The sequence below is a fragment of the Drosophila ficusphila genome, unplaced genomic scaffold (assembly GCF_018152265.1).
Source record: "Drosophila ficusphila isolate 14025-0441.05 unplaced genomic scaffold, ASM1815226v1 contig_198, whole genome shotgun sequence".
Lineage (NCBI taxonomy): Eukaryota > Metazoa > Arthropoda > Insecta > Diptera > Drosophilidae > Drosophila > Drosophila ficusphila.
Window position 1 is genome coordinate 1,900,923 of NW_025064092.1, and position 23,986 is coordinate 1,924,908.

Here is a 23,986-nt window from a genome sequence, read left to right on the forward strand (position 1 = left end):
ATGCGCAAAAGCAAGAACAACTAAACAAAACAAATCCGAACTAAGAACAAATAACAAGAAATGCAAATACAAAAGAGTGAATCAAAATATAGACGAAATATATTCATTCGTCTATATATATGTTATATGTATATATATATAAATATATATATACATTAACAATCAAATTCAGCTTGTTTTACTGATCTGTGGGCAAGCGATATTTTTTTTCGGCGACTTTTTCCTATTAGGCAACTTAATTTTCGAAATAGCAATTTGCCGCAGACACTCAGACAATTAAACCTATAAACTATATTATAGACCAATTATATCTCGGTTTTTATAACCGGCACATCAAATTATCCAAATGGCTTTAGTGGCTCAGAATGATGATTGTCAAATGCCATATTTTGGCCTGGCCAATTACGATCTTGGGCGTTTTTTCATTCGAGACTTCTTCACATTTCCGGCCAATCTCTTGATTAGATTGCCACGAAAAGTATTTTTGGTTACAGTTACGATTCCAATAAAATTAATCATTGTATTGTGTTCTTCTTTCGGAATTTAACAATGGAAAGTTGACAATTTTTTAAGGTTTTTGGCTGATAAAAAAAAGCTTAAATCACTGCGACTGGTGGAATTTTGTTTTCTGTTTTTAGCTTGATCCACTTTAGATTTTGTGGAGATTAGAAAAGCCAAATCGGTTGGCAGCCTTTTGGAATACCAAGTCGTTGGCAATGCAATTGATGTGGTTGCCGCTGAATGGAATCGAATAATTAAATATTGGCATAGTCACACCTTGTTGACAATTATTGACAGGCTGATTGGCAAACAAATGAATATACTTTAGCCAATGCCGTTTTTGAGCTGTCGAGGGGCGCGGCCCAGTGGCACGACAATCGGCCCTGTGACTCTGGCTTCTATACACTGAAAAAAATGGTGGAATTGCTTTCCATTAAAGCCATCTACAAATGAAACAGCATAAAAGCAAAATCTATTAAATAAGGTAATTAATCATACAAAATTAAATAATTTTTTTGGCAAATATATCATATAAATAACAGAAACAATTTTACTGTAGTAGTAGTTTCAGAAATGTTTTGAATTATTTTCTAGGCAATTTAGAAAAAAAAGGATAAGATATCATATTTTTGGACTTAAATTGTTTTTCGCTATACGATATTGCAGTTTGAAAATTACTATATTTGATACTTTTGTTAATAAGATTTTTTATTTAAACGTATTTAAACATTTGAAAAGAGTTGGCAGATTGCAGAGATTTTTTAATTTTCTATTTAATAAAATAATGAATATAATAAAGTATATAATAAAATATTTTAAAATACATTTGCATGGAACTAAAAAGATTTAAAAGTTTTCATTCGATCCAGGTGGCATTCTTTTTTTTTTTTTAAGTGTACATGTGTGGGTGGGTGGTGGTAGGTGATAGGTGGCGACTGTGGGTGTGGCAGCTACCGAAAGCAGCCGGCGGAGATTCGGATCTGCAGCATCCGTCGCGAAACGCGCGAAAGTCGAGCGTTGGCGTTGGCGTTGGCAATGTGGCGTTCGTCGTTCGTCGATCGGTTCGTGTTGACAGTATCTTTCGGATATGGGATATCGGATATCGATCGGCTTCCCATCTGGAAGCTGCTGCCATTTGCATTGCGGCGCTATCAGTTAATTGAGTTGGCCCGGCCAAGCCCTTCGCTTCGAATCGCAGATATCCCACCGTCACACCATAAAAATCGAACGCAGATGATATCTGCACATATCTGCATATATTTATGTGTCACACTAAACACGCTCACGACATTTAGCCAGCCATTCGCCCAACCAGCCTTCCATTCGTACTCGTACTCACTCTGGTAATACTCGTATTCGTACTCATAATCATCAATTATCCGAAGCTGTCTGATTCGCATTCGCAGTCGAGCGGATAATTGCCGCAAATATGCAAAGCATGTGTAAAACTTTATTGATATACAATGTGAATAAACGTTTGCCTAACTTTGTTTTGATTGCAGCTGTCACTGCACCGCACTCACTGAAATCAATCCGCATTTCCAATAGAACGGCCACGACTTTGCGATACACTTTTATTACAGTCATGTCATTTAAATAGATTGAATAGATCATAAAACTAATACACAGGTAGAATTAAATTACCACAAATATTTTCATTTGTTTCCTACAAATAATTCAAGAATATTTAAAGAGTTTGCAATCCTCTTATTTGATATTACCCTCATATTTTCTGTATACCTGTTAATATACTATTTCCTTTCCAATTTGTTTGTAAGTAATTTTATAATTAATTCCAAAAAGTAAACCATATTCTTTTTGTTACATTTCATGGCTTGGTTATCTTTATTACTATTTTTCTTGAACTGCTATTTAGCCATTAAGTGTCGAATTTACAACCCGATTTCCATGTCCACGAAACACATTATCGGATTGGAGTCTCGGACAGCACGAGAACACGCAAGGCTGGCAGGTCTTTTCCGATAGCCAAGTTTGAATCGAGCCTGGGCCAAAACGCATATCTGTCAGATACAGCCGCACTTACTTTGTTCAGCGAACAGATTCAGATATAGGAAACGTTAGAGAAATCGCCTCCAAGACAGGCGATGACTTCATCTATCAGCACTGCAATTGCTCCACAAGCTGATCCATATATAATATCAGGCGATGCGAGAGATCATTAAAGCGGAATTAACTGAAATGGAAATGGCAACAAACCGATCGCCATTATAATCGGTGTATCTAATTGATTGAATTTATGAGTTTATGAAGTGGAGAATTCAGAAGTATGGTTCTCATTGGAAATCAATATACAATAGCAATTGTAGTTCATATCCAGTCCTGCCACCTTGAGTTCGTTTTGTGTTTGTGTTACTCCCACTATCGATGATCTGGAAACACTGACCCCATGTATCATGTAGCTTGTATCTTGTATCTCACGGATCGCCTTCTCGAAAGCCATCGCTGATTGCCAACTGATTGCATACAAATGTGCACCGAAGGGGTCAAATCATGTTGACACTCGTGTCGCCGGCTAATTGCCTCAACAAGCTCCGCAATCCAGATCAGCCCGGGTTATTTGGGTTATTCCGGGTTATTCTGGGCTATTCTGGGTAGGGTTCTTCGATTCACCGACGAACAACTAAAGGAGGAAGTTCTTGAAGTGGGTCACATTTACATGGAGCAGTAAATTTGTTTTTCCTTGTTGGGAGAAGTTAAACTTGCAAGAAGAAATGTTTTTGATTTATGTGCTTTAAATAATGTTTATACTCAAATGTTCTCCTAAAAAAAAGTATTCTTCATTTCTAAATGTAAAATTTGTTATCTGTCAAAGCAACTATTTAACTTATAAGTTTCCATTTTAAAACGAAGTCTTATGAAAGATGTTATCAGAATTCGCCCTTTTTTGTCTTTATTGCTGTGTTGACTAATTTATTCAAATGCGCGCCCAAAAGCAAACTACATTAAAAGTGGATGGTGGTTTCCAATAAATAAAGTTTATCCTTTTAGTCTACGAGTAATGAGTATAATAACAACTTATAACTTACAATTTTGTAATTTATTAGTGAAGTTATTTTTAGTTTGAAATTTCGTTTAACGAATCTGACCGCACAACCAATTGGGAATTAAATGAACGGGTTTGCTTCGGAAATAAACAGAATAGTCCAAGCCCACGGCAAACGATTGTGGAACAGATTCGATTAGCATGCCGGGGATTTCTGCGTAAAATTAACACGAACCCAAAATTCTCGAAATGCCACGCTCCAATTCGAATCATCCGGCGAATGTTTGAAATGCTGCGGATTATTTTTGTGGCCACGCGATCTGACATAATAAATAAAAGCAACAACAAGACGAGAAAACCAAAACCAAAACCAAAACAAGAAATCAACACAGACGAAATTTCATTTTTATGAATTGAAAGCCAATTTGGACCTGGACCTGGACATGTCCAAAAAAAAGTGGCCAAAACAAATCATGGCGTCGACAAATTTGGAACTAATTATAAATGCAGGCGGTCCGGCCAAAAGTGGAACTCTCCGTTCCAGTTTCAGTTTTCAGATTTCAGTGTTTAGTGTTTGGTTTTCAACTCTAACAAAAAATATCGGATACACCGAAGGAAATATTTGAAAATAAAAATAAATTTCGATTGGCTTAAGTATTCAAGGATAAAGTTAAACGGTTTTTGTTGCATACTTAAAAGGGTCATTCAAGTTTTCGGTGTACGAAGCGTGCAAACTAATTTATTTCACATATTTATCTCACATATAAAACCAAGGTGAATATTTCTCCGAGTGCATTGAACAACTGAAGATGGTGGGCGGACAGTTAAAAGCGGAATGAAACGAACCGAACTGAACGAAACCGGCATGGAGTGGTCATGAATGAAAGGCCCGGATTGGAGGCCCAGATGGATGTGGATTTGGTTTGTGGATGTGGATGTGAATGTGGATGTGGATGCGGGAATGGAATGAGAATGGAGTGGGTGTTCTGCTTGGGGCGTTGGCGGTCGCCGGCAAAGTGTGAAACTAATTTGTCAGCATGACAATAACAGCCAAAAGCCATAAACATCATAATAATATTCAATAAACATCAGCAAAATGCGCCAATTAACCGCCACCGATTTGGCCATGGAACAAGCGGAATTAATACCGTCGAGGGGATCGAGACGAAATGGAATGGTGTGGAGTGGCATGGAATAGAATAGAATGGAATGAAATGGAATGGCAGCGCCAACTGACGAATGGAAATTGTGTATTTCAGTTTAATTGAATTATAAACGCTTCTGGCTAATAAAATCGATGATGTAAATTGCACTCGCTTGCATTTAACACCTTTACCGCTGGAATTTCATCTATTTCGATTCCCGATGCCAGCCATTCTGATGAGGAAAGGTATATGCACTTCCACGAGTGTCTGGAATTCTGTTTTGATCACTCGAGACAGCCGAACAATGATGCATCTCCAAAAGAATGATGTTTGCAAGATTTCAATTTGGTTTTGGTAAACACAAAAAAATGCAAGATAAATTGTTATTGAGCAATGGATTTTGAGCCCTCTTAAAGCACCGTATATCAAAAAAATAGTTTGTAAATGGTATCAAATATATCCTTCATAAATTTTGTACAACATTGTAACTGATTTATTTTTTTCGTTCTACCAAAAGTTAAGTAAATCCATCTGTAATATTTTCAAAGCAGCGCAGAGGGTGCCAAAGGCTTCGGTTTGTATTTAGTGTCAGATTTCGATACTTGATTTATTTATGATACCAGCAGCCAGCCCCCCACCACCCAAACACCCCCACCCCCACCCCCACTTTGGCCCCCCGCGAACAGGGAAACATGTTTCAGTGCCAATCGCATGCAAATCGTATGCAATTGCAGCCGCTTTCAGCCAAACACAAACAAAAAACACAAAGCCTCCGAACGGGGATTGCGGATTGCGGATTGGGGATTGGGGATTGGGTCCGATCTGGTCCGGCTGGGCTTGCTATATGTCTCTGCTTCTGTCTCGATCTCCACCGACCCCGCATAACCCCTTTCCCACACCTCCAAAATGCCTATTGCCGCGGGGCTGTGTAATTGTAACGCAACAATCAAAATCAATTGCTATGTAAATAAAATTGCAAATTAAATTACAAATTGATTACCTCACTGAGTCATTAATTAAAAAAACTTAAAGCTGAATGGGGAATAGATACCAAAGTTGTCACACTTTTATTTGATTATTGCTGGTATACAATTTCTTAATAGGCCTAGAAACATGAAAGAAAATGTCATCCCCGTTGATATAAAATTTTTGACCATTTTATGATGTTTTTACTGAAAAAAATAAAAATGAACTAATGATGTTAGTTTGTTAGAGAATTAAAACTGCTTTATTTATTTATGAAAGTAAGCCCTGAAATAGAGATCATTTATCCGCAATTCTGTTGTTTAGGATTACAGCATTTAATGGTAAGCCATATTAAAAATATTTTATTACTCACCACAGCTCACCAAATATTCCCTCGCTGGTCCGTGGAATCCTTCAGATGGAAATGCATACTGCAATTACAAAAGTTGAAGGCGATAAAGCCGAAGATCTCACGAAAGATACGCAGTAGGTGGTGCAAGGGTATGTGGATAGGTGGATATGTGGATACTTGGATATGTGGATACTTGGATACTTGGAGAGGTGGATATGTGGATTGGGGGGGCCAGAAACCGGAGCGTGATCGCTGATCAGACAATCAGGCTGACTGGCAGCGGCGACGTCATTGTCGTTGGCACGACATTTGCTTAAATTATGGCCAGCAAAGCAAAAGCCAAGCCAACCCGGTGACCAAACGAGGACAGTTTGTATCTGTATCTGGGCCTTACTTTGTATCTGACTTCGACTTCGACTTTGACTTCTGCTATGACTATGACTTTAAGGCTTCGGCTTTGCATTTGGTTTTGGCTTTGGCTTTGGCTCTTGGTATTGGCTTTTGGCTCCACTTCTACTTGTGGGTCCAGATTGAAGCGGCTTCGATTGTTTTTTGGCCGAGCCCAGGCGCTCTGTCAATCACCTGGTGTGGGGGCGGCCTTTTATATATGTATATGTATCCCCTATATCTATTACGAATATATATATATATACTATAAATATGTAGGGAGGCGTGGCCGACCCAAAAAGCCATTGCTACTTGCTGTTGTTGTCTTTCATTAGTCGTGATTAGTTTTCAAAAGGAGCACAAAATGCACAAAAATTGGCAATTTGAGACTGTTGTTTATTTAGACAGCAATTTACTTCTTAATTATATGGGAGTTTAGGATTTTGGCCACAAGTTAAAGAACATATACTATTTTTTAAATAAAAGTATACAAAGAAAATATGTATAATAATACCATTTTTATATACATTTTCAACAATGTTTATTGGCTTATGCTAAACATTATCTTTTCTTCTTTTAATCATTGAAGTGATCTGATTTTAAATTAAAAAATTATTTAAATGATGCAAAAGCTTAATAAAACTAAAAATGAAATAAATTTGAAACCCGTTTTTATGGATACTTCTTTTGCTTTTAACTGGGAATTTTACTGGGAATCAGAAAGTCGATCACTCCAGTCTGCAGAACTCTTGCATTTTTTGTTTTCTTAATTCGAAGTCGCGCCACGCGCCACAAACAACGACAAAAAAATACGAAAAAAAAGAAATAACAACGGCAACACAAACACGCCACTTGGACTTGACAAATTGCGAGCAACGTTTACAATTGAAACAATTTAATCAAACAACAAGCAAAAGTGGCAACTGACGAGAGGGGAATGTGGCAAGAAGGGGGCTATAACACGGTGGCAAATCAACAGAAATCGACGCTGAGTTGCACATTTCGTTGCCCCACTGTAACCGCGGCAGCAGCAAAATAAATACATGAATAAATGGGCGAAAATAAATAATCGAGGGTACAAAACGCTGACAAATTATGTGGATAGTTAGAGAGCGATTTACCAAACCCTGGGAAACTTTTGGGAAAAAAGGTGAGTAAGAGTTTTGGGAGATATGATTTGTAGGCAAAAGTATCAATTCATCAATGATAATTTATTGGGTTGTCAAGTTATTGCGATGAAGTAACTTCCCCTCTCCAAGCAAATAATTAAAAAGCAATTTCGATGGTGGCCCAGTCAATGTAATTCACCGCAAAACAGTTAATATTATTAAGTATGTTAAGTAGATAATTAAGCCATCAAGTGGTTTGCCCGACTTAATCGAATCGATAGACTCAAACTAGCCACATGGTAACTGGTTGGAGCGATTAAATCAAAGCTGAAAATGTTCGAGCGACTGGCGGTTAAGGTGGCCAATTTGACCCCCTTAACCCGTTGTTGCTCCCTGGGATTTACTTTTGCTTCTATTAAAAGTAGAATTCCGCTAAAATAATATTCACCAATTTCTTAACTGTAAATAGAGATTTAACAACTGAAGGTGGAGTAAAAAAGTTCAACTTTCGAACAATCAAATTTAATCGGAATACCTTTTTTTAATTTAATTAATCGACATGCAAACCTTTCAATTTTTTTCAGTTGGAATCGTGACGCATGTCAGTTGGATTGTCATCGTGTAAATGGAATCGGAGATAAACCACGAGGGATGGGGAACATGGGGGACATATACAAATATATATATTTCAGATGCCGATGGGCAAACACATGTCGACCGCTCCTGCCAGAAAGAGAGGGCGCAAGGGAAGAGAGAAGGCGGGAAAGAGAGGGAGCAGAAAAGGTGAATGATTAATGTGCATTTAATTGCCGGCTGGCCGATCGGAGGAATCGGGGGAGAATCGAAGAGGTCGGCGCGATAAATTCGATAAAACTAAACTGTGGGCCGCTAAATGTTACCATTTATTAAAGATTAAATATATAAAACGCGACTACAAGCGGAACGACATCGGAATAGATGGATAGATAAATAAATAAATAATAAATAAAGTGAACAACATTGCGGCGATCGCCGTCGCATTTGCATATCAACTTTTCGCATTAAATTCAATTGAAAGCTTTTCTCACTTTAGCATCATTTTGAAATTCAATGAGCCGCCCGCGCCCCCGCATTTCGTATTTTAGACATTCGCTAATGTATTTATTGCCATCGGATGCGAGCACAAAATTTATGATGGCATTAAGCAAATGTTAGATGCAAAAACAACAGTGTACAGGCTGGAATTGCAAAAATTTATAGTGTTAGTTGTAATTTACACGAAGCACAACATAACCACCCCCGATTCAAATTAGCCCCCTGAATCAACTAAGCTCGCCTCCCATTAGCATGGTTAATTTTATTCGCTGCTGTCAGTTTTGCTGGAAACGCATTTGTTTCTCACTTACCATTTTTTATCCCGGCATCGGCTAATGATAGCTAGACGATTTCGATCTTGATGGATCGCTTTTGGGAGGGGGCAACTCCACTTGTAGGCCTCCAAAGGAGGAGCAGATACGTTTTGCACCATTTAAAGGCGGTTATTTCTGGTGTTTAAGGGAAATTACTCCCCAAAGAGTTCGCCATTCACACTAGTAATCAAAGTTATCTTTACAACTCTTTAAGAATAATAAACTCACGAAGAGTAATAAAATGTGGGGATATATAAAACAATTTGAATTCAATTTCAGCACTAGTATTTTAATTTAGTAATTATTAGGGTGCGAGAAAAAATATATTTAATATTTTATTAAATGAAAAAAAAATATTTCGAATATTTTGCTACTTATTATAATAGTTTTATGAATAACTTAAAAAAATAATTAAGTAGTTTTAAAATAAATCAAAATATTTTACTTTACCTAACAGCGCCAACTAGACAGGCATTTAGGAAACTACAGTTCATGGTTTGCAGTTAAATAGATGGCGCTACAAAAATGCGCCCGCTTGTGTCTGAAAATGAAACTAAGATTGCACTTGAATTTAAAAAATTAAAAAAATATAAAAAACACTGCAAACTTGGTTTATTTTTATAATCCAAATTAATATACCCCGTAATACAAATTCTAAAATATATATTTTAAATGAACATAACAAAAAATACAATAAACTATTTAAATACAATCCATAATTTAAAGTTTATTGAACTGTATGAAGCTATAAATCAATCTTCCCAAATTCGCAGGAAAGACAAATCACCGGCAATCCCTGAATATGAAATGGAAATCAGATTTCTAATGCTACCACAAAATTGTTTATTTAACTTTTCTTTTTTTTTGTGATTTTGCGCTTAGTGAATTTTTAGTGAATTCCGCGAACTATAAACCGGGAGTAACGAAGCAAGTAATACCGGGCCACATGTTGCCATCTACGCACACCACATGGCGGAGGTTGAGATAGCGAGCGCTGCGATGAGCAAGCCACTCAGTGGCCGGCTATCAGATACAGATACAGATACGCACATCTCTCGGCAAACACACAGGCACAGAAACTCACACACAACGCAGGGAGGTGCCACAAACAAATAAAAGAGTGACTCTTTTTTCGCAGTCTTTTAGTTTTGTTTTTTAGGTAACTCAATTTAAAATGAACACTTCCATTTTGTCAAAACTTTAATCAAAAAAATATTTGATGCCTTGAACATTTTCTAATATATTTTACACTTTTAGAATAATATATTTTCTCATATATCCTTATTGAGAACCTAGAATTAAAATAGGTGGGAAATAAAAAAATCAATAAGTTTGTATTTAGGCTGAAAAAATAAGGCAAATACAAGTTTAGATAAAGAAATAGTATAAAAAAATAATATGAAGAAATTTATAAAAATAAATACATTTTTAGTAATAAAAATAATAAGAAGAAAATAAATAAAAGTAAACAAAAAGAGACAAGATACATTTGTTGAATCTTATAACTTTCTCTCATATTTTGGCAGTTATTTTTTGTTTTTCCGATAAGCTTTTACAGGAAATTCTCCGCGATCACCGTGACCGTTCGCCGGAGTCACGATCGCATTCGCAGCGCACGCAGACCAGCTGCGGCGAGCTGAAAAGTATCTCAGAGATACTTTCGCAGCAAAGGTGGTCGGTCGGCTCGCTCTCGACGCTCTCGCCGTCTCTCGTGTTTTTGGATCGGTTCGGTTATTTCTTGTACGGATTTCAAACTTATTCGACGATTGTTCTTTGCACCGGGCCCAAAACAAGCACGCTCCGTCAAAGAAAAATTCAAGTAAAAAGCGAAAATGAGAAGCGCAACAGTTTGTTAAGTAAATTAATTCATCGTTTTGAGCGAAAAAGTGAAATTGCATATTATGAAATTGGTTTAATAACAAGTGCTGCTCACATTTTTTTTTAATTTTTTGTGCGTGTTTGCCAGTGTTTTATTATCTTCGACCTTTGCGAACTTATCGTCGTAACCAGGAAAAAACAAAAACAAAAAATATAAAAAACAGCAATGACAACAACAACTGGGGCTAATAATAATTAAACAGCGTGTGTTGTTGTGTGCTCACTAAGCTGCCAGTGTGTGCGTGACCAAGTACCCAGCGGGAAAAAGATGTGGAAAATATGCTATTTTTCAGTGGTTTCTTCATACAAGCGGAAGGGCAAAAACCTCCTTCACCCCTCACATTTTTGCCGTCTCTCCTTTCAAAATACACGGGGGTGACACACAAAAGGAAGGGGTAAAGGAGGTTTGCAGGCCAAAAACCTGTGGATGCTCTGGCTGCTGAAAGCAGGGCAAAATCCAGTGGACCTACGGCTGCTGATTGCAGGGCAAAATCCACTGGACCTACGGCTGCTGAATGCAGGCCAAAATCTACTGGGTTTTGGCCTTCCCGCTTTACAGAATTTCCACATGTAAAAAACAATACTTTTTAATTTGGTATATGCATTTATTAATCTATATACAGTCCAAGGGCCTTTGTCATAAGTATTTTTGTATATTATATTTTTTGCCTCAGTGAACGATGAACGCAGATCATCTTGATATTGGCGAAGACTGTAATTGTCGTTTCTGAGTGACTCTGAAAATAAAAACCATAATATATTAATATATAACATATTAATACAAATCAAAAAATATATAAAAAGTATTGGGAAAAATAGATAAATTTTGAAAAACAAGTATACTTACCATACAGTACTTTGGAGAAATTATTATATGAGTTGAAAAAAAATGTAATTACATAGTAACAAGCATGGCTATTGAAATTTATTAAAAATGTAGTGAGTACTTACAAATGCTTCTGGATTGGCTTCGGCATCGGAGTCCAAGTGGCCGAGTTCTTCAAATGACGAAATCGAAATGTCCGCTTGCGCACGTTCAGATTTGCCATTAATATTGACATATGGGCCAGAATCTTTGATGTCGAATCTATTACAAATTTTATGAAAAGAAACATTTGTTTGTTCTTGTGAAATTGAAAAATAAATTTAAATAAAAAACTTACTTACTTACTTGACAACCGCCTCTGGCGGCTAATATTTAGTTTTCGTAAAAATGCTTATGTTCACCATATCCGTAACGCTGAAATAAGGATATACAAACAAAAATATTTATGTTATAACTTACCTTTATCTTGTTTTTTAGAATAAACTTAACTTTTTTTCACTTTTGACACATTTTGCACGACATTTTATACTGATGTGACCGTGCATATTCTGAAGAAAGACAATAATTAGTCACAACTTCGTTGTAACTTAAGGTCATATTCAGAAACCCACCCCATTTAGCGGTCCGAAATTTTCTACTCCTACCCCTACGCCTGCTAAAAGAAGCAGGTTTTCAAGTACTCTAAAAACCTCCTTCCCACTTTCCCGCTGGGTATCTGTGAGATAGTATCGGTGTTTCTTTTTTTATGTGTGCATGTGTGTGTGTGTGTGTTGTCTTGCCGCGGAGAAGTCCAATTGTCAACAGTCAACAATTGCATACATCTAACTCGAGAGCCTCCAATTTCCAAAGGGAAAGGAAGCACTTAAGACCCATATAGATATATAGATATATGTATATATATTCATAACTCCACGATCCGATCATCCGATCGATGCGAATTGCATGGGTCCAACCAGCGGACAGTCAGAACACAGTGAAAACGGCGAAAAAGAGGAAAAAGTGCTAACCCAGCGATCGACGACGGCAACTCGATCGGTCAGAGGAACAGGTGAGTTGGGTTGAGTTGAGTGTAGTATAGTCTGGGTTGAGCACTATATAGTGTGTTAAGTACCGTTGAGTGCTTCCATTAAGGTCGATACCTGAGCCCTGCACATGGCAATACAACCCCGATATCTGTAACTCTCTGGCTTCATTGAAAGAAACGAAGTATTTTGCATGTGTTATTAATAAATGGAAATACAAGAGATCTAAGGAAACGTGGTTAAAATAATTATAGTTTAATAATTCCAATAATCCAGCAAGAAATTCCTATTAAATTCAAGAGTTCACCAATAAAATGTCAAACTCAATGATTTGCAAAATCAGTCTGTTATCAAATTCATTCACCTCGCATTTCGCTCAACATTTAATACTTGCATACCAAGATCTATTCTGAAATCGTTTACTATGCGAAACGATTTAATTTTTACTACAATGATTTCAATTTTGATTTGCGGCAAAAACGTACTATCAAGAGCGAAACTCACAGCCTCCAGTAAAAAATGAGGAGGGAAGAAATGAAACAACCTCAGACTTGCTTAAATGCCTCAAGTTGCTGTCAAGGTCCGAGAATCCGAGAGTACGAGAATCTGAAACGAGACTCGAACACTTGGGCATTAAAAAGTTCATTAAACGAATCGAGTGCGTCTGCCTGGATTCCTATACCCTTCCACCGGCCAAGCTGATAATTCCCAGGCAGATAAGCCCTGGCGAAAAAAAAGAGAAGAACAGAATTTCAATAAATCAAGGCGGCATTAGGAGCGTTTCATTATCGCGAGGGGGAAATCGCTCGATAGAGAGGATAGAGTAGAAAGAACAAGTTGGCTGGAGATCGGTGTGGCAAACAGCGGCGGAGGTTGCATAATACCAAACACACACGCACTGACCACCAAGATCGCACCTGTACAGGTGGGTCAGCCAATGGAAGGAAGGTCAGCCAGGTGGCGTGCAAAACGCTTGTGCGTCAAGACCATGCCAATCTACACGGAGAGAAACTAACCCTTGCAAACTGGATATTCAGTCAGAACAAATAAACACAAATTTAAATATTTAACGAACAAAACCTTAATATATTTTGTTATGATTAAATACATGTTGAACCGAAAGGTAATAGGTTTTATTTAACTCTCTCAAAAAATCTTTACGAGCAAAGTTTAGTATTTATTTATTTAAACTGAGAGCTGTTATGTGGCAAACAATAAATTTATTTTGGATATCATATTATTATTAAAATGTGTGCCAAAACTGATACAATACCTCTTTTTCTTACTTCAAACTTTTTGCTAATTTCATAATTTTTTGTAGTTTAAAACGTGTTTGTAGCGCGCAATATGAAATACACGATTTTGATATTATGTTTTAGGATCAGATGCCTTTCAAAATGAGTGGCGAACAGCAAATAGCGAATCAAATCGCAACTTATTTTTCTATTTAACCAAGAGCTAATGGAATGGCAGCGCCTTCCGTTTATTTCTAATGTGTGCTCCAGTTTACGTTTGCCGGCCTTTGATTTGTAAACCAAATAGTTTCCCGAGCTGTTTGTTTATTTGATTAGCATTCGGTTATGTGCGATGGCGATGGGATTTGAGTGGGTATGGAAATGGGAATGGGATGCGATGGAGCACTTCTCCAGATCCGTAGACTCTTCGAGACTCTCGGCAAGGTGTCCGTTGAGCTCTAGATTCCAGACTCGGACAGTCCAATTGTGAGTGCGATGATGCTTAATTTACCGGCTACCCGCCAACGCAATCGTCTCAATTTATATATAGACTTAGTTCCTCGACGGCACCCCGCAAAGTCTGGCCAGATTTAGTTTGGCGTTTATTATTATTATTTCAATTCCGATCTCGGCTCAAGTGTCCGCCGCTCTCGAAGATCGCCGTCCGGGGGAATCGGGGGGAATCCGAGGAAGTCCGAGGCTCTTGGAAAACAACTCCACTCCACTTCACTCCACATTGCGGCACGAACTCAAATATTTGCGGAACCACTGCAACATCGAATTTCGATTTTACTTTCGCTGCAAGTGGAGCTGAACCCAACCCAAAGGTACTTCAATGGAGGAATCACATTTCGGGGAAAACAAACGATTCCCATGACTCAATCAACGATTGGCCAAAGTTGCTGGCTGCGTTCTTGTATTTTGAAACATTTTCGAACCGCAGGGAAACAAAAGGGATGCCTTTTGGGATTATCTTATGTAAATATGTAATATATTTTTGTTATCAGCCTTTTATTAATGCATTTTAATAATGCAAATGCAATAAACTTTGTACATATTCAATGCGAAGTTGAGTTGATTTTGTATTGCCACTAAAGTTAACCCACTTCACTTTACATTTACCAATAGTGTATTTCAATAAGATTTGTTTTAAGGAGATTTGTTTTTTTTTTACTAAGCATTATAAAATCTATCTGTTCCATTAAAGGGAAAATTATTCAAGAGTTATGGTTAGTTTAAATTTGCCAGTAATTGCGGTTGAACTCAGGAGATATTTTCACGAGAACTAACATATTTGTTTACTTCTTTTTAAGTTAATGTTTTTTTTTGGGTATAGTATTTCTGTTCAGATCGGCAATATTTCCGTCTGCTCCGGCACGTGGCACTTATCAACACAAGTTTCCCTTTTTCTCCCCACATTTTCACACGCAGAGATTTCCATGAACGGAATTAACTAAATCGACGGATTTGGGTTCGGATAGCCACGGATATTACAATGATGTTCCAGCACACGATGACGAAGCGCAAGACGCTGATCATCGCCTGTTTCGGAATTGTTTTGGGACTGTGCATCGGGACCGTGCTGAAGAACTACCGGGCACTGGAGATCGTGAAGCGGTGCAGCCTGCGACCCACGAACTTGAAGTCGCCGGCGGAGATAATTGGACTGCGGGAGGAGGACACCATCCAGAACTCGCAGAGGAACCTCGTCTTCGTGGGCGTGATGACGGCCAAGAGCTTCCTGGAGGGCAGGGCACGAGCGGTCTACGATACGTGGGGCAAGGAGGTGCCGGGACGGATGGCCTTCTTCAGTTCGGAGGGCAGCTACTCGGAGGACCTCCCGGTGGTGGGACTGAAGAACGTGGACGATCGCTATCCGCCGCAGAAGAAGTCCTTCATGATGCTGTACTACATGTACGAGCACTACATCGATCGGTTCGAGTGGTTCATCCGGGCGGACGACGACGTCTACATGGAGCCGGCCAAGCTGGAGCGCTTCCTGCGCTCCATCGACAGCTCCAAGCCGCAGTTCATCGGGCAGGCGGGCAAGGGCAACAGCGAGGAGTTCGGCCTGCTCTCCCTGGAGTTCGACGAGAACTTCTGCATGGGCGGGCCCGGGGTGATCCTCAGCAGCGAGACGCTCCGCCGCGTGGCGCCCCACATCCCCACCTGCCTGAAGAACCTCTACAGCACCCACGAGGACGTCGAGGTGGGCCGGTGCGTCCAGAAGTTCGCCGGCATTCCCTGCACCTGGAACTACGAGGTGGGTGCTTCTATATTCGGATGGTTTACTACTCCTAAAAGTACTTTAATTATTATAAAAGAAAGATTCTACATTTAAAAGACATAAACAGAGATCCCCAAGTATACATATTAAATAACTTAATTAATTAAAACGAGTTCTTCAACTTCTTTAAAAACTTATTTGTTCTTGTAAACTTAAAGTGCTCTAGTATAAAATGATTTTTAAATTCAAAAGTATATAGATTATCTACAAACAATATTTATTTGATTGCCAAAGCCATAAACATTTCGCAGAGCTAATATATTTTAAAATATTCACATTAATTATTATATGAGGTAGTTTTCAATATTTTATTTCCTTTTTATTAACGTCTCACCTATACGCTTGAATATTATTTTAATATTTATGACCAACTAAAACGTCTTAATTTTTTTTTATTGTTATATTATTCTATTCCATTTTACAGATGCAGTACATCCTGCGGCACAACTCGAGTGGCCGAAATGCCTACACTGGAAAACTGAAGCGGAAGGAGATCCACAACGCCATCACCCTGCATCCGATCAAACAGGCGCCACTCATGTACCGACTCCACTCCTACGTTCAGGTGAAATAACTCACTATCCTATAGAAGCATTAAACACAATCTTAAGTTCATATAAAATCCAATATTATCCAAAATCAGGGCCTGAAAGCCGAGGAGATGCGACAGGAATCGCTGCTCCTGCATCGGGATATCAAGCGGATGGCCAAGTACCTCGAGGTTCCCGACGAGAGCACCTACATGCTGCCCAGTGTCTCGCCGGAAAGCGATTCGGGCAAGAGGCACTTCCAGGACCACAACATATTGGGTAAGTCCAGAGGGATAAACATAATCCTTTCGTTTTCAGAGGGAAACGATTCAAAGCAATTTACTTAAAACAATTAACGAGTAGTAACAGAAATTTACACGCATGCGATAATCTAAAGGGGAACAGGCTTCGCATCCTGGTTCCGGTTGCAGAGGGTGACTCCTCTGCCCAAACAGGCGGCGTAGCCCATCAGGTGGGGCAGCAGGTTCTGCTCCATGATGCCGCCAAAGAGATGCGACTGCGGTCCCATCGCAAAGACAGCCACATCCTCTCCAGAGTGAACGCCCTTCCGTCCGGAAATGTAACTCGGAGTGTAGGAGGCTGTACAGCGAAAACCAAGGAGTTATTTGTTTATATTAAGGATAGATTATCCAAAGATAAAGAAACTAAACCAAGAAAATAGTAAACTCAAGTTCTGAACAAAGTTATTTTGAATATAACAATTTAAGACCATTTGCTATATATTCAAAATACTTTTTGGAAAAGAAAAAGTTATTTTTACTTTTAAAGCTTTCATAAATCTAAATCGAATTTTCGAAAACGTATCCTTTTTTTAAGTATGTATACAAGTTTAAAAGAGTTAATGAAACTCCTTGCTGCATTCAAAACTATTTTAGATGTACTAGTTAATTCGCTTGTTCAAGAATGCATTTCCCAAGATGTTTTTCAGAGTAAAGGTTCTCCTGAATGTAAAGGTTCTTCAAGATCTCTTTACCCCACTTTACTCACTTGGACTCAAAGTCTTGCTGGGACTCTCCCTCCTTCCCTCCTTGTCGAGGCTCTGCCACTTGCCAATGGCGTAGTTCAAAGTGCTGTAGGGAACTCCATTCAGGTCCTTCTGGTGGTCGTCCATGCCCAGGATGGAGGTGCCCCGCTTGGCGTATCCCGCCATGCTAAGAGTGTGCGAATGGTCAGCGGTGAACACGACCAGGGTTTCCCTCGGGTCAATCATCTTGAGCACCGCTTCCACTGCCGCATCGAGCTCGAGCATCTCATCCAGGGCGTAACCCACTCGCGTCTCGTGGTGTCCATGGTCGATCCTCCCTCCCTCGATGAACACAAAGTAACCACTTCCGTCTCCACTTTCCTGTGACTTCCGCTCCAGCTTCTCAATGGCAGCCACTGCCATTTCGGAGAGTCTCGGCTGATCCTTGCTGGCTGCCAGGTGGTACGACATGTGGTTGTCACTGAAGAGTCCCAGCAGCTTGCCCGTTGCCCCGCTGCAGTTCCTCAACTCTTTCAAGGATCGCGAGAGGCAGCCCTTCGGATTGGATTGCCGCCACTGCGCGAGGAGATCCTTGCCATCGCGACGCTCGCCGGCGAACTTGCCGAAGCCGCCGCCCAGGATCACCTCCAGGCTCCTGCCCGGCTCCTCCTCCACCAGCTGGCGGGCGATCTCCAGCTCCTCGCCGCGTCTTCGAACATGGGCATAGGCTCCCGCGGGACTGGCGTCCGTCAGCCGGGTGGTGGTCACCACACCGGTCGCCTTGCCCGCCCGTTGCGCCCACTGGATCACGGAGTCCACCCGCTCGCCACTGGCACTCTGACCCACCGTGCCACCCTGGGTCTTCACGCCGCCCAGGTAGGCGGTGGCCGTGCAGGCGGAGTCCGGCGTCTGCTCGTCGACGCAGTACGTCTTGGTCAATCCGGCGAAGGGGAATCGCTCCACGGCCAACCGAGCCTCCTCTCCGCGTCCTCCGCTTCGCTGACCCTTGAGGATTCGGGCAGCCGTAAGAGTGGTAAGCGATAGTCCGTCGCCCATTAACAGCACGACATTCTTGGCCCGTCGCACATCCGTGATGGAATCCTTAAACCTCGCCAAACGTTCGCGTAACGAATCCTGCGCCTGGCGAAGCCAAAAGGACGACAGCTGCTCCCCAGCCGGTTGTTCCACGGTGGCCCGAGATTCCACCAGGCTGACGGGGATCAGGATCAGGGGGAGGAGGAGCAGCAGGATCGGCATTTGCCTGGCTGGGAGCAACATCTCGATCCGGGTTTTCTCGCCGGGGCTAACCGAATCCCACTTGAGTGCTCGCAATGTCAGACTTTCGTTTTAAAGGGCGACTCCGTTGGAAAGTTTATCTAATGCCTAAGTGGGACACCTCATGGAGCGACATGGAAACATTAGCAACCAATTAGCCACAGCACGAGTTCGAGAGACTCCGTAGATAAGCTCTATTTAATGTGGGTGCTGAGTCACAAAATGGATTCAAGGGAAAAGTCGCTGAATATTTAATCTAACAAGATGCTATTTTAAATAGAAGAACATAAAAAGATTTTAAGAAACGTATAAATATTTATATAAATAAATTACATTATCTTATTTTTATAACCTAATACTTTACTTTCCCTTATACTTAATTTAATACTTCTCCTAATATTTACATTAATCTTTACCTTAAGACTTCCCTTATTAGTTAGCCTAATACAGACCTTACTTCTTATCCTATTATTTTAATGCTTACCTCATCCACAGGAATCAGTCCGGAGTTAAACAAATTCGTGCCGGGGAGCACCGAGGACCTGCTGGACTGGTCCTTCATCGCCAGGAGCCTGTACTCGGCCAGCTCGGCCAATCCCAAGCAGAAGATCGACTCGGCGATGCGGGAGGGACTCGAGGACGTCATCACCGAGGTGATGGAGAACATCAACAACTATTCCCGGCAGCGGGGACGCGTGATCGAGTTCCGGGAGCTGCTCTACGGCTACCATCGGCTGGACGCCCTGCATGGCCAGGACCTGATCCTCGACCTGCTGCTCATCTACAAGAAGTACCGCGGCAAGAAGATGACGGTGCCGGTGCGAAGGCATCTCTACGTGCAGAGGGCATTCACCGGGATCTTCGTCAAGGAGGTCGACGAGGACTTCTACAACGTCACCCTGCAACAGAGTGAGTGGGATTATTAGTTCATTTGTATACCCTTGCAGGGGGTATTATAATTTCAGTCATTGTGAAGTATCAGGCGAACAGAAAGCCACAGTACCCATCGAATTTCTTGCTTTTTCTTAGAAGTACGCTACACTTTTTTATGGAAAATTTCCACAATTAAAACTGCCATCTAATGAGTTCTGTTCGCCTGGTATTTGAAATCTAAGAGCTCCAATCGCTCTTGTCAAAACGATTTCTGAAGTACCAGGCGAACAGAGAGCTATAGTAGGGTGCTACTATTAAATTTTTTTATTTACAATTTCCACAATTATATCACCTTTGACATCCACATGGGAATTATTGGGGAAATGGGAGCATTTGTATATTTTTTTATTAAGTAGGAAACTTAAGATTTGGTTGTGCTGAAATGAATTTTTTAGAGAACAATTTCTCAGCAAGAATTCTTCAAAAATACAGAAACACAAAATATGATATCTCAGGACCTTACAAATTTATATTGATGGAATTGCTTTTTGAAGCACCTTTTTTAATACTTATTGAACACCCCTTCCTTCCTGGCTCCACTCAGGTCTCCTGGGCAGCCTCTTCCAGAACGGAATGGCCCGGCTGAGCAGCCACTTCACGATGCCCAGCGGACTGCTGCCGCCGACGCAGGACAAGATCGTGTTCGTCCTGCCGATCGCCGGTCGGCTGGGAACCTTCGAGCGATTCCTGCGCACCTACGAGCGGGTTTGTGTGCGCGGGGATCAGCACTGCGACCTGCTGGTGGTGATCTTCGGCTCCCCGGACGAGCTGGGCGATCATCTGCAGCTGCTGCACGACCTGCACGCCCGCCATGTCTACCAGCAGGTGAACTGGATCCAACGGAGCAGCGCCTTCTCGCGCGGCGTGGCCCTGGATGTGGCGGCCAGGTCGTCGTACATCCGGCAGGAGGACATCATCCTCTTCATCGACGTGGACATGGTGTTCGAGGTGGAGACCCTGCAGCGGGTGAGGATGCACACGCAGCGCGGCAAGCAGGTGTACCTGCCCATTGTCTTCAGCCAGTACGATCCGCAGAGGAGGAGTGGCGGTGAATCCACTTCCGGTGAGGGGGAATCCCCAAGGATCGACGACGAGCGTGGCTACTTCCGGCAGTTCGGATTCGGCATTTGCGCCATTTACAAGTCGGACATTCTGGACGAGGACATCAACGGGTTCGACAAGGACATCACTGGCTGGGGCCTGGAGGATGTCAAGTTCCTGGAGAAGATCGTGCGAGTGGGCACCAGGCAGAGGGGCTTCCTGGCCAACACCGCCGAGCTGGCGATGGATTACAACGAGGCCGCCGAACAGTGGCGACGCCTGAGCGTTTTCCGAGCTCCCGATCCCACGCTGGTCCACATCTACCACGACATCAGCTGCGATGTCCAGTTGGACGCACCGCAATACAACATGTGCCTGGGCACCAAGGCCAATTCGATTGGTAGCACCAGGCTGATGGAGCAGCTGTTCCACAGCAGTCCGCAGAACGTCCAGTTTGCCGCCGACTTCAATCTCCAAAAGCAACAGCAGCAGCAACAGCCGCAACAGCAGCAAGCGCAGCAGCAGCAGCAGCAAGCGCAGCAGGCCAGGTGATGACTCAAGTGATCCCATCCATATCCAGTGATCCCCGCCAGCGATCCTGCCACATAGTATTATGCTAGATGTTTCCTAAACGAGTGCGTGTAAGCCAGTCGGTATGCCAAATCAATTCGTTAGTCCCTACTACTAAGCTAGACTAACTAATTCTAGAAGGTTAAACAACTTGTACATTTGTAGGATGAAATATAGCTACCGATCCAAAATTTAAGTAGCGTAATTATACAAAAATAATCGTTATTGATAACATAAATTAATAATATTCACTAGATAGTTTGTATATACTTGCATTAATACAAATTAAATTACTTTTTAACTACAGGTCACGAAATCGATGTTTCCAATTTAAATCAAAATTGAGTTATTCGATAAGAAAACTTGCATGGAAATTAACAAAAATAAATTGCATGAACAGTAAATATTTAACATTATTATCCAAAGGCAATTTAAAATAAAATAAAAGCTTAAAGCCCATTATACAAAGGTGAAAGAAATGCATTATTGTAACTGATAATTAGGAGCTTACTTTTGTTGACTTAATTAGGAATACTATTTTCCAAAAACCAAAAATGTGTTAACATGCATTCACAAGTGAACTGAACACTTGATTTTCCATTTAAATAAACGACTTAATTTAAAAAAAAATTGTCTTTATTTTTCATCGTTTGAATTTCGTAATTCAATTACATTAAACGTAAAATGACTCGGAGGATTTCTGCATCCAGCATATTTCTATGATTTCTTTATATCACATGGTTCTTTTATTACTGTTTAGACAGTATTCTATTGTCCTCAACATATAAATATTATCTGATTGAGCCTCCCGATAAAGGTTCTCAACGTCTATATATAGTCCACCGGTTCTATGCCGAGCAGGGATAAAGCTAAATTAAGGACCTGCCGCATGGCCATGACGAGGTATACCCTGGCATACACAATCGGCATCAGGTGGGGGCGATTCTGGAGCAGCACCTTTTTGTCGTGATAGTAGCGACTGAAAGCGCTCGCCAGATTGTCGGTGAAGTGCACAAGCAAATGGACGCCACACAGACCCTTTCGAACTTGGGCCATCACCGTTTCCAAAACCTCTGGGAACTTCAAGAGGTGAACATATATCAACTCCCAGTCGATCTAAAAAGGGGGTTTAAAACAATTAAAATAGGCTGTACTTAAGAACAAGAAACAATCCGCTTACATCACCATCCAGAAAGCTGCAATCGATGGCCTCCAAAGGCGGGAGTGGGTCGTAGGTTTTGTCCTGCACCAGAGTAGCAAAGTTGCGCAATAGGGTCTCCACTCTCGCCGAGTTGTATAGGATGTGGGATGCCCCCTTGGTGCTGCCCTGTCCATTTCGCACCACAGTGGCGGCGGTGCCGTGGCGCACCTCGAAGAGATCCACGATCACGGCAGCATGCCCCAAGCGATACATGAGGGCGTCCATCTTGCCCATGTCATCCGGTCGATATCCATCGCGGTGCATGGCACTCAGTCGCATGTGAGTGGAGCGCAAGCTGCATTGAAAAAGAAAGAGAGGGATAGAGTGGAATTGGAGTTATTTATTAGTTTAACAAACTGTTTATTTACTCACCCCAAATATTCCCCAATCGTCAGTTTGGTGGCTGTCTTCTTTACGGGCTCCAAGACCGGACCGCTGACGAGGCAAACATGCTCCTCTTGCCGCTGCTTGCTGCATTTCTCTGGCTCGATGGCCATCCAGAGGGTGTCCTCCTTACGGGCCTCCACATACTGGTACGATGAGTATTCGATCAGCCGGCGTACGATGTTGTGAAGCTGCTGCAGGCGATACTGGCGCATTGGCAGGGCGCAATCGGTGGCACCCGCAAAGGGTTTCACCTGCAGGCCAATCGTGGGCGATTGCTCTGTCTTTTGGGGTCGTCCGTAGCCGAATCCCTTGGCAAGAATGTCATTCAGAACATAGCGGATGACCGTACGGCGGTCGAAGTGCAGGACATAGCGGCCTTTGTCGATCGGGCCCACTTCACAGAGTGGCAAATGCCAATGCTGGGACGCGGCAATCAACTCCCGGCAATGCTCCTGGTCGGCCAGCAGTGTATCCGCGTTGCGGCGCAGCTTTCCCTGCTGCTCCGCAGCGAATTTCTGCCAGTAAAGAGGGGTGGCTGCTAAGCTTATGTCTCCGGTCTGCGAGAGGCGCTCCCGGTGGTACCGGACAATCTCGCCACATTTCTTCAATGAAGGCACCACATCACCGGCTGCCTCTTCGTTCGGTTTGATAAAGAAAGCCACGAGCTGCTGGTGAAACTGTGACAGCGGATTGTAATCCATTTTGATTACACCTATACAAATCAAATTAATCCCAAATTTCCTTGTACACCTTCCTTTCTATGGGCGCGAAACTAAACGACACGATGCTCAGTTTCTGTAATTAAACTGTCCTTCTTTACTAGGAGAAAATTAGGATTTCCTCTTAGGAAAAGAAGAAAACGAATGATTAGGAAAGTTCAACACAGTTCCTTTTAAAGTACAATTTTGACACTTTAAGAACGAATTTTGTCCTGGACAACGTGATATTTTTTTTGTTTAAATAA

General features: G+C 41.4%; 3 protein-coding genes across 5 annotated transcripts; 1 reads left to right on the forward strand and 2 right to left on the reverse strand.

Annotated features, from left to right (window-relative positions):
* Positions 1 to 10,521: 10,521 nt before the first annotated feature.
* On the forward strand, positions 10,522 to 22,064 carry LOC108094634 (chondroitin sulfate synthase 1). Of its 3 annotated transcripts, none has more exons than XM_017195322.1 (7): positions 10,522 to 10,708; positions 12,406 to 12,604; positions 15,245 to 16,076; positions 16,525 to 16,665; positions 16,744 to 16,909; positions 19,386 to 19,799; positions 20,368 to 22,064. In XM_017195322.1, exons 3-7 carry the CDS (start codon positions 15,309 to 15,311, stop codon positions 21,414 to 21,416), a joined length of 2,538 nt encoding a protein of 845 aa, XP_017050811.1. In that variant the 5' UTR covers positions 10,522 to 10,708; positions 12,406 to 12,604; positions 15,245 to 15,308; the 3' UTR covers positions 21,417 to 22,064. The 3 variants fall into 3 exon arrangements, with proteins under 3 accessions (XP_017050811.1, XP_017050812.1, XP_017050813.1); XM_017195323.1 differs by having other exon boundaries at positions 10,522 to 10,671; XM_017195324.2 differs by lacking the exon at positions 10,522 to 10,708 and having other exon boundaries at positions 12,149 to 12,604.
* Positions 16,942 to 18,965, reverse strand: LOC108094635 (alkaline phosphatase, tissue-nonspecific isozyme). Its single transcript, XM_017195326.2, has 2 exons — positions 17,639 to 18,965; positions 16,942 to 17,230 (listed from the first exon to the last, which is right to left on the reverse strand). Exons 1-2 carry the CDS (start codon positions 18,891 to 18,893, stop codon positions 17,022 to 17,024), a joined length of 1,464 nt encoding a protein of 487 aa, XP_017050815.1. The 5' UTR covers positions 18,894 to 18,965; the 3' UTR covers positions 16,942 to 17,021.
* Positions 22,053 to 23,982, reverse strand: LOC108094636 (DALR anticodon-binding domain-containing protein 3). Its single transcript, XM_017195327.2, has 3 exons — positions 23,008 to 23,982; positions 22,615 to 22,930; positions 22,053 to 22,550 (listed from the first exon to the last, which is right to left on the reverse strand). Exons 1-3 carry the CDS (start codon positions 23,721 to 23,723, stop codon positions 22,263 to 22,265), a joined length of 1,320 nt encoding a protein of 439 aa, XP_017050816.1. The 5' UTR covers positions 23,724 to 23,982; the 3' UTR covers positions 22,053 to 22,262.
* Between the last annotated feature and the right edge of the window lie 4 nt (positions 23,983 to 23,986).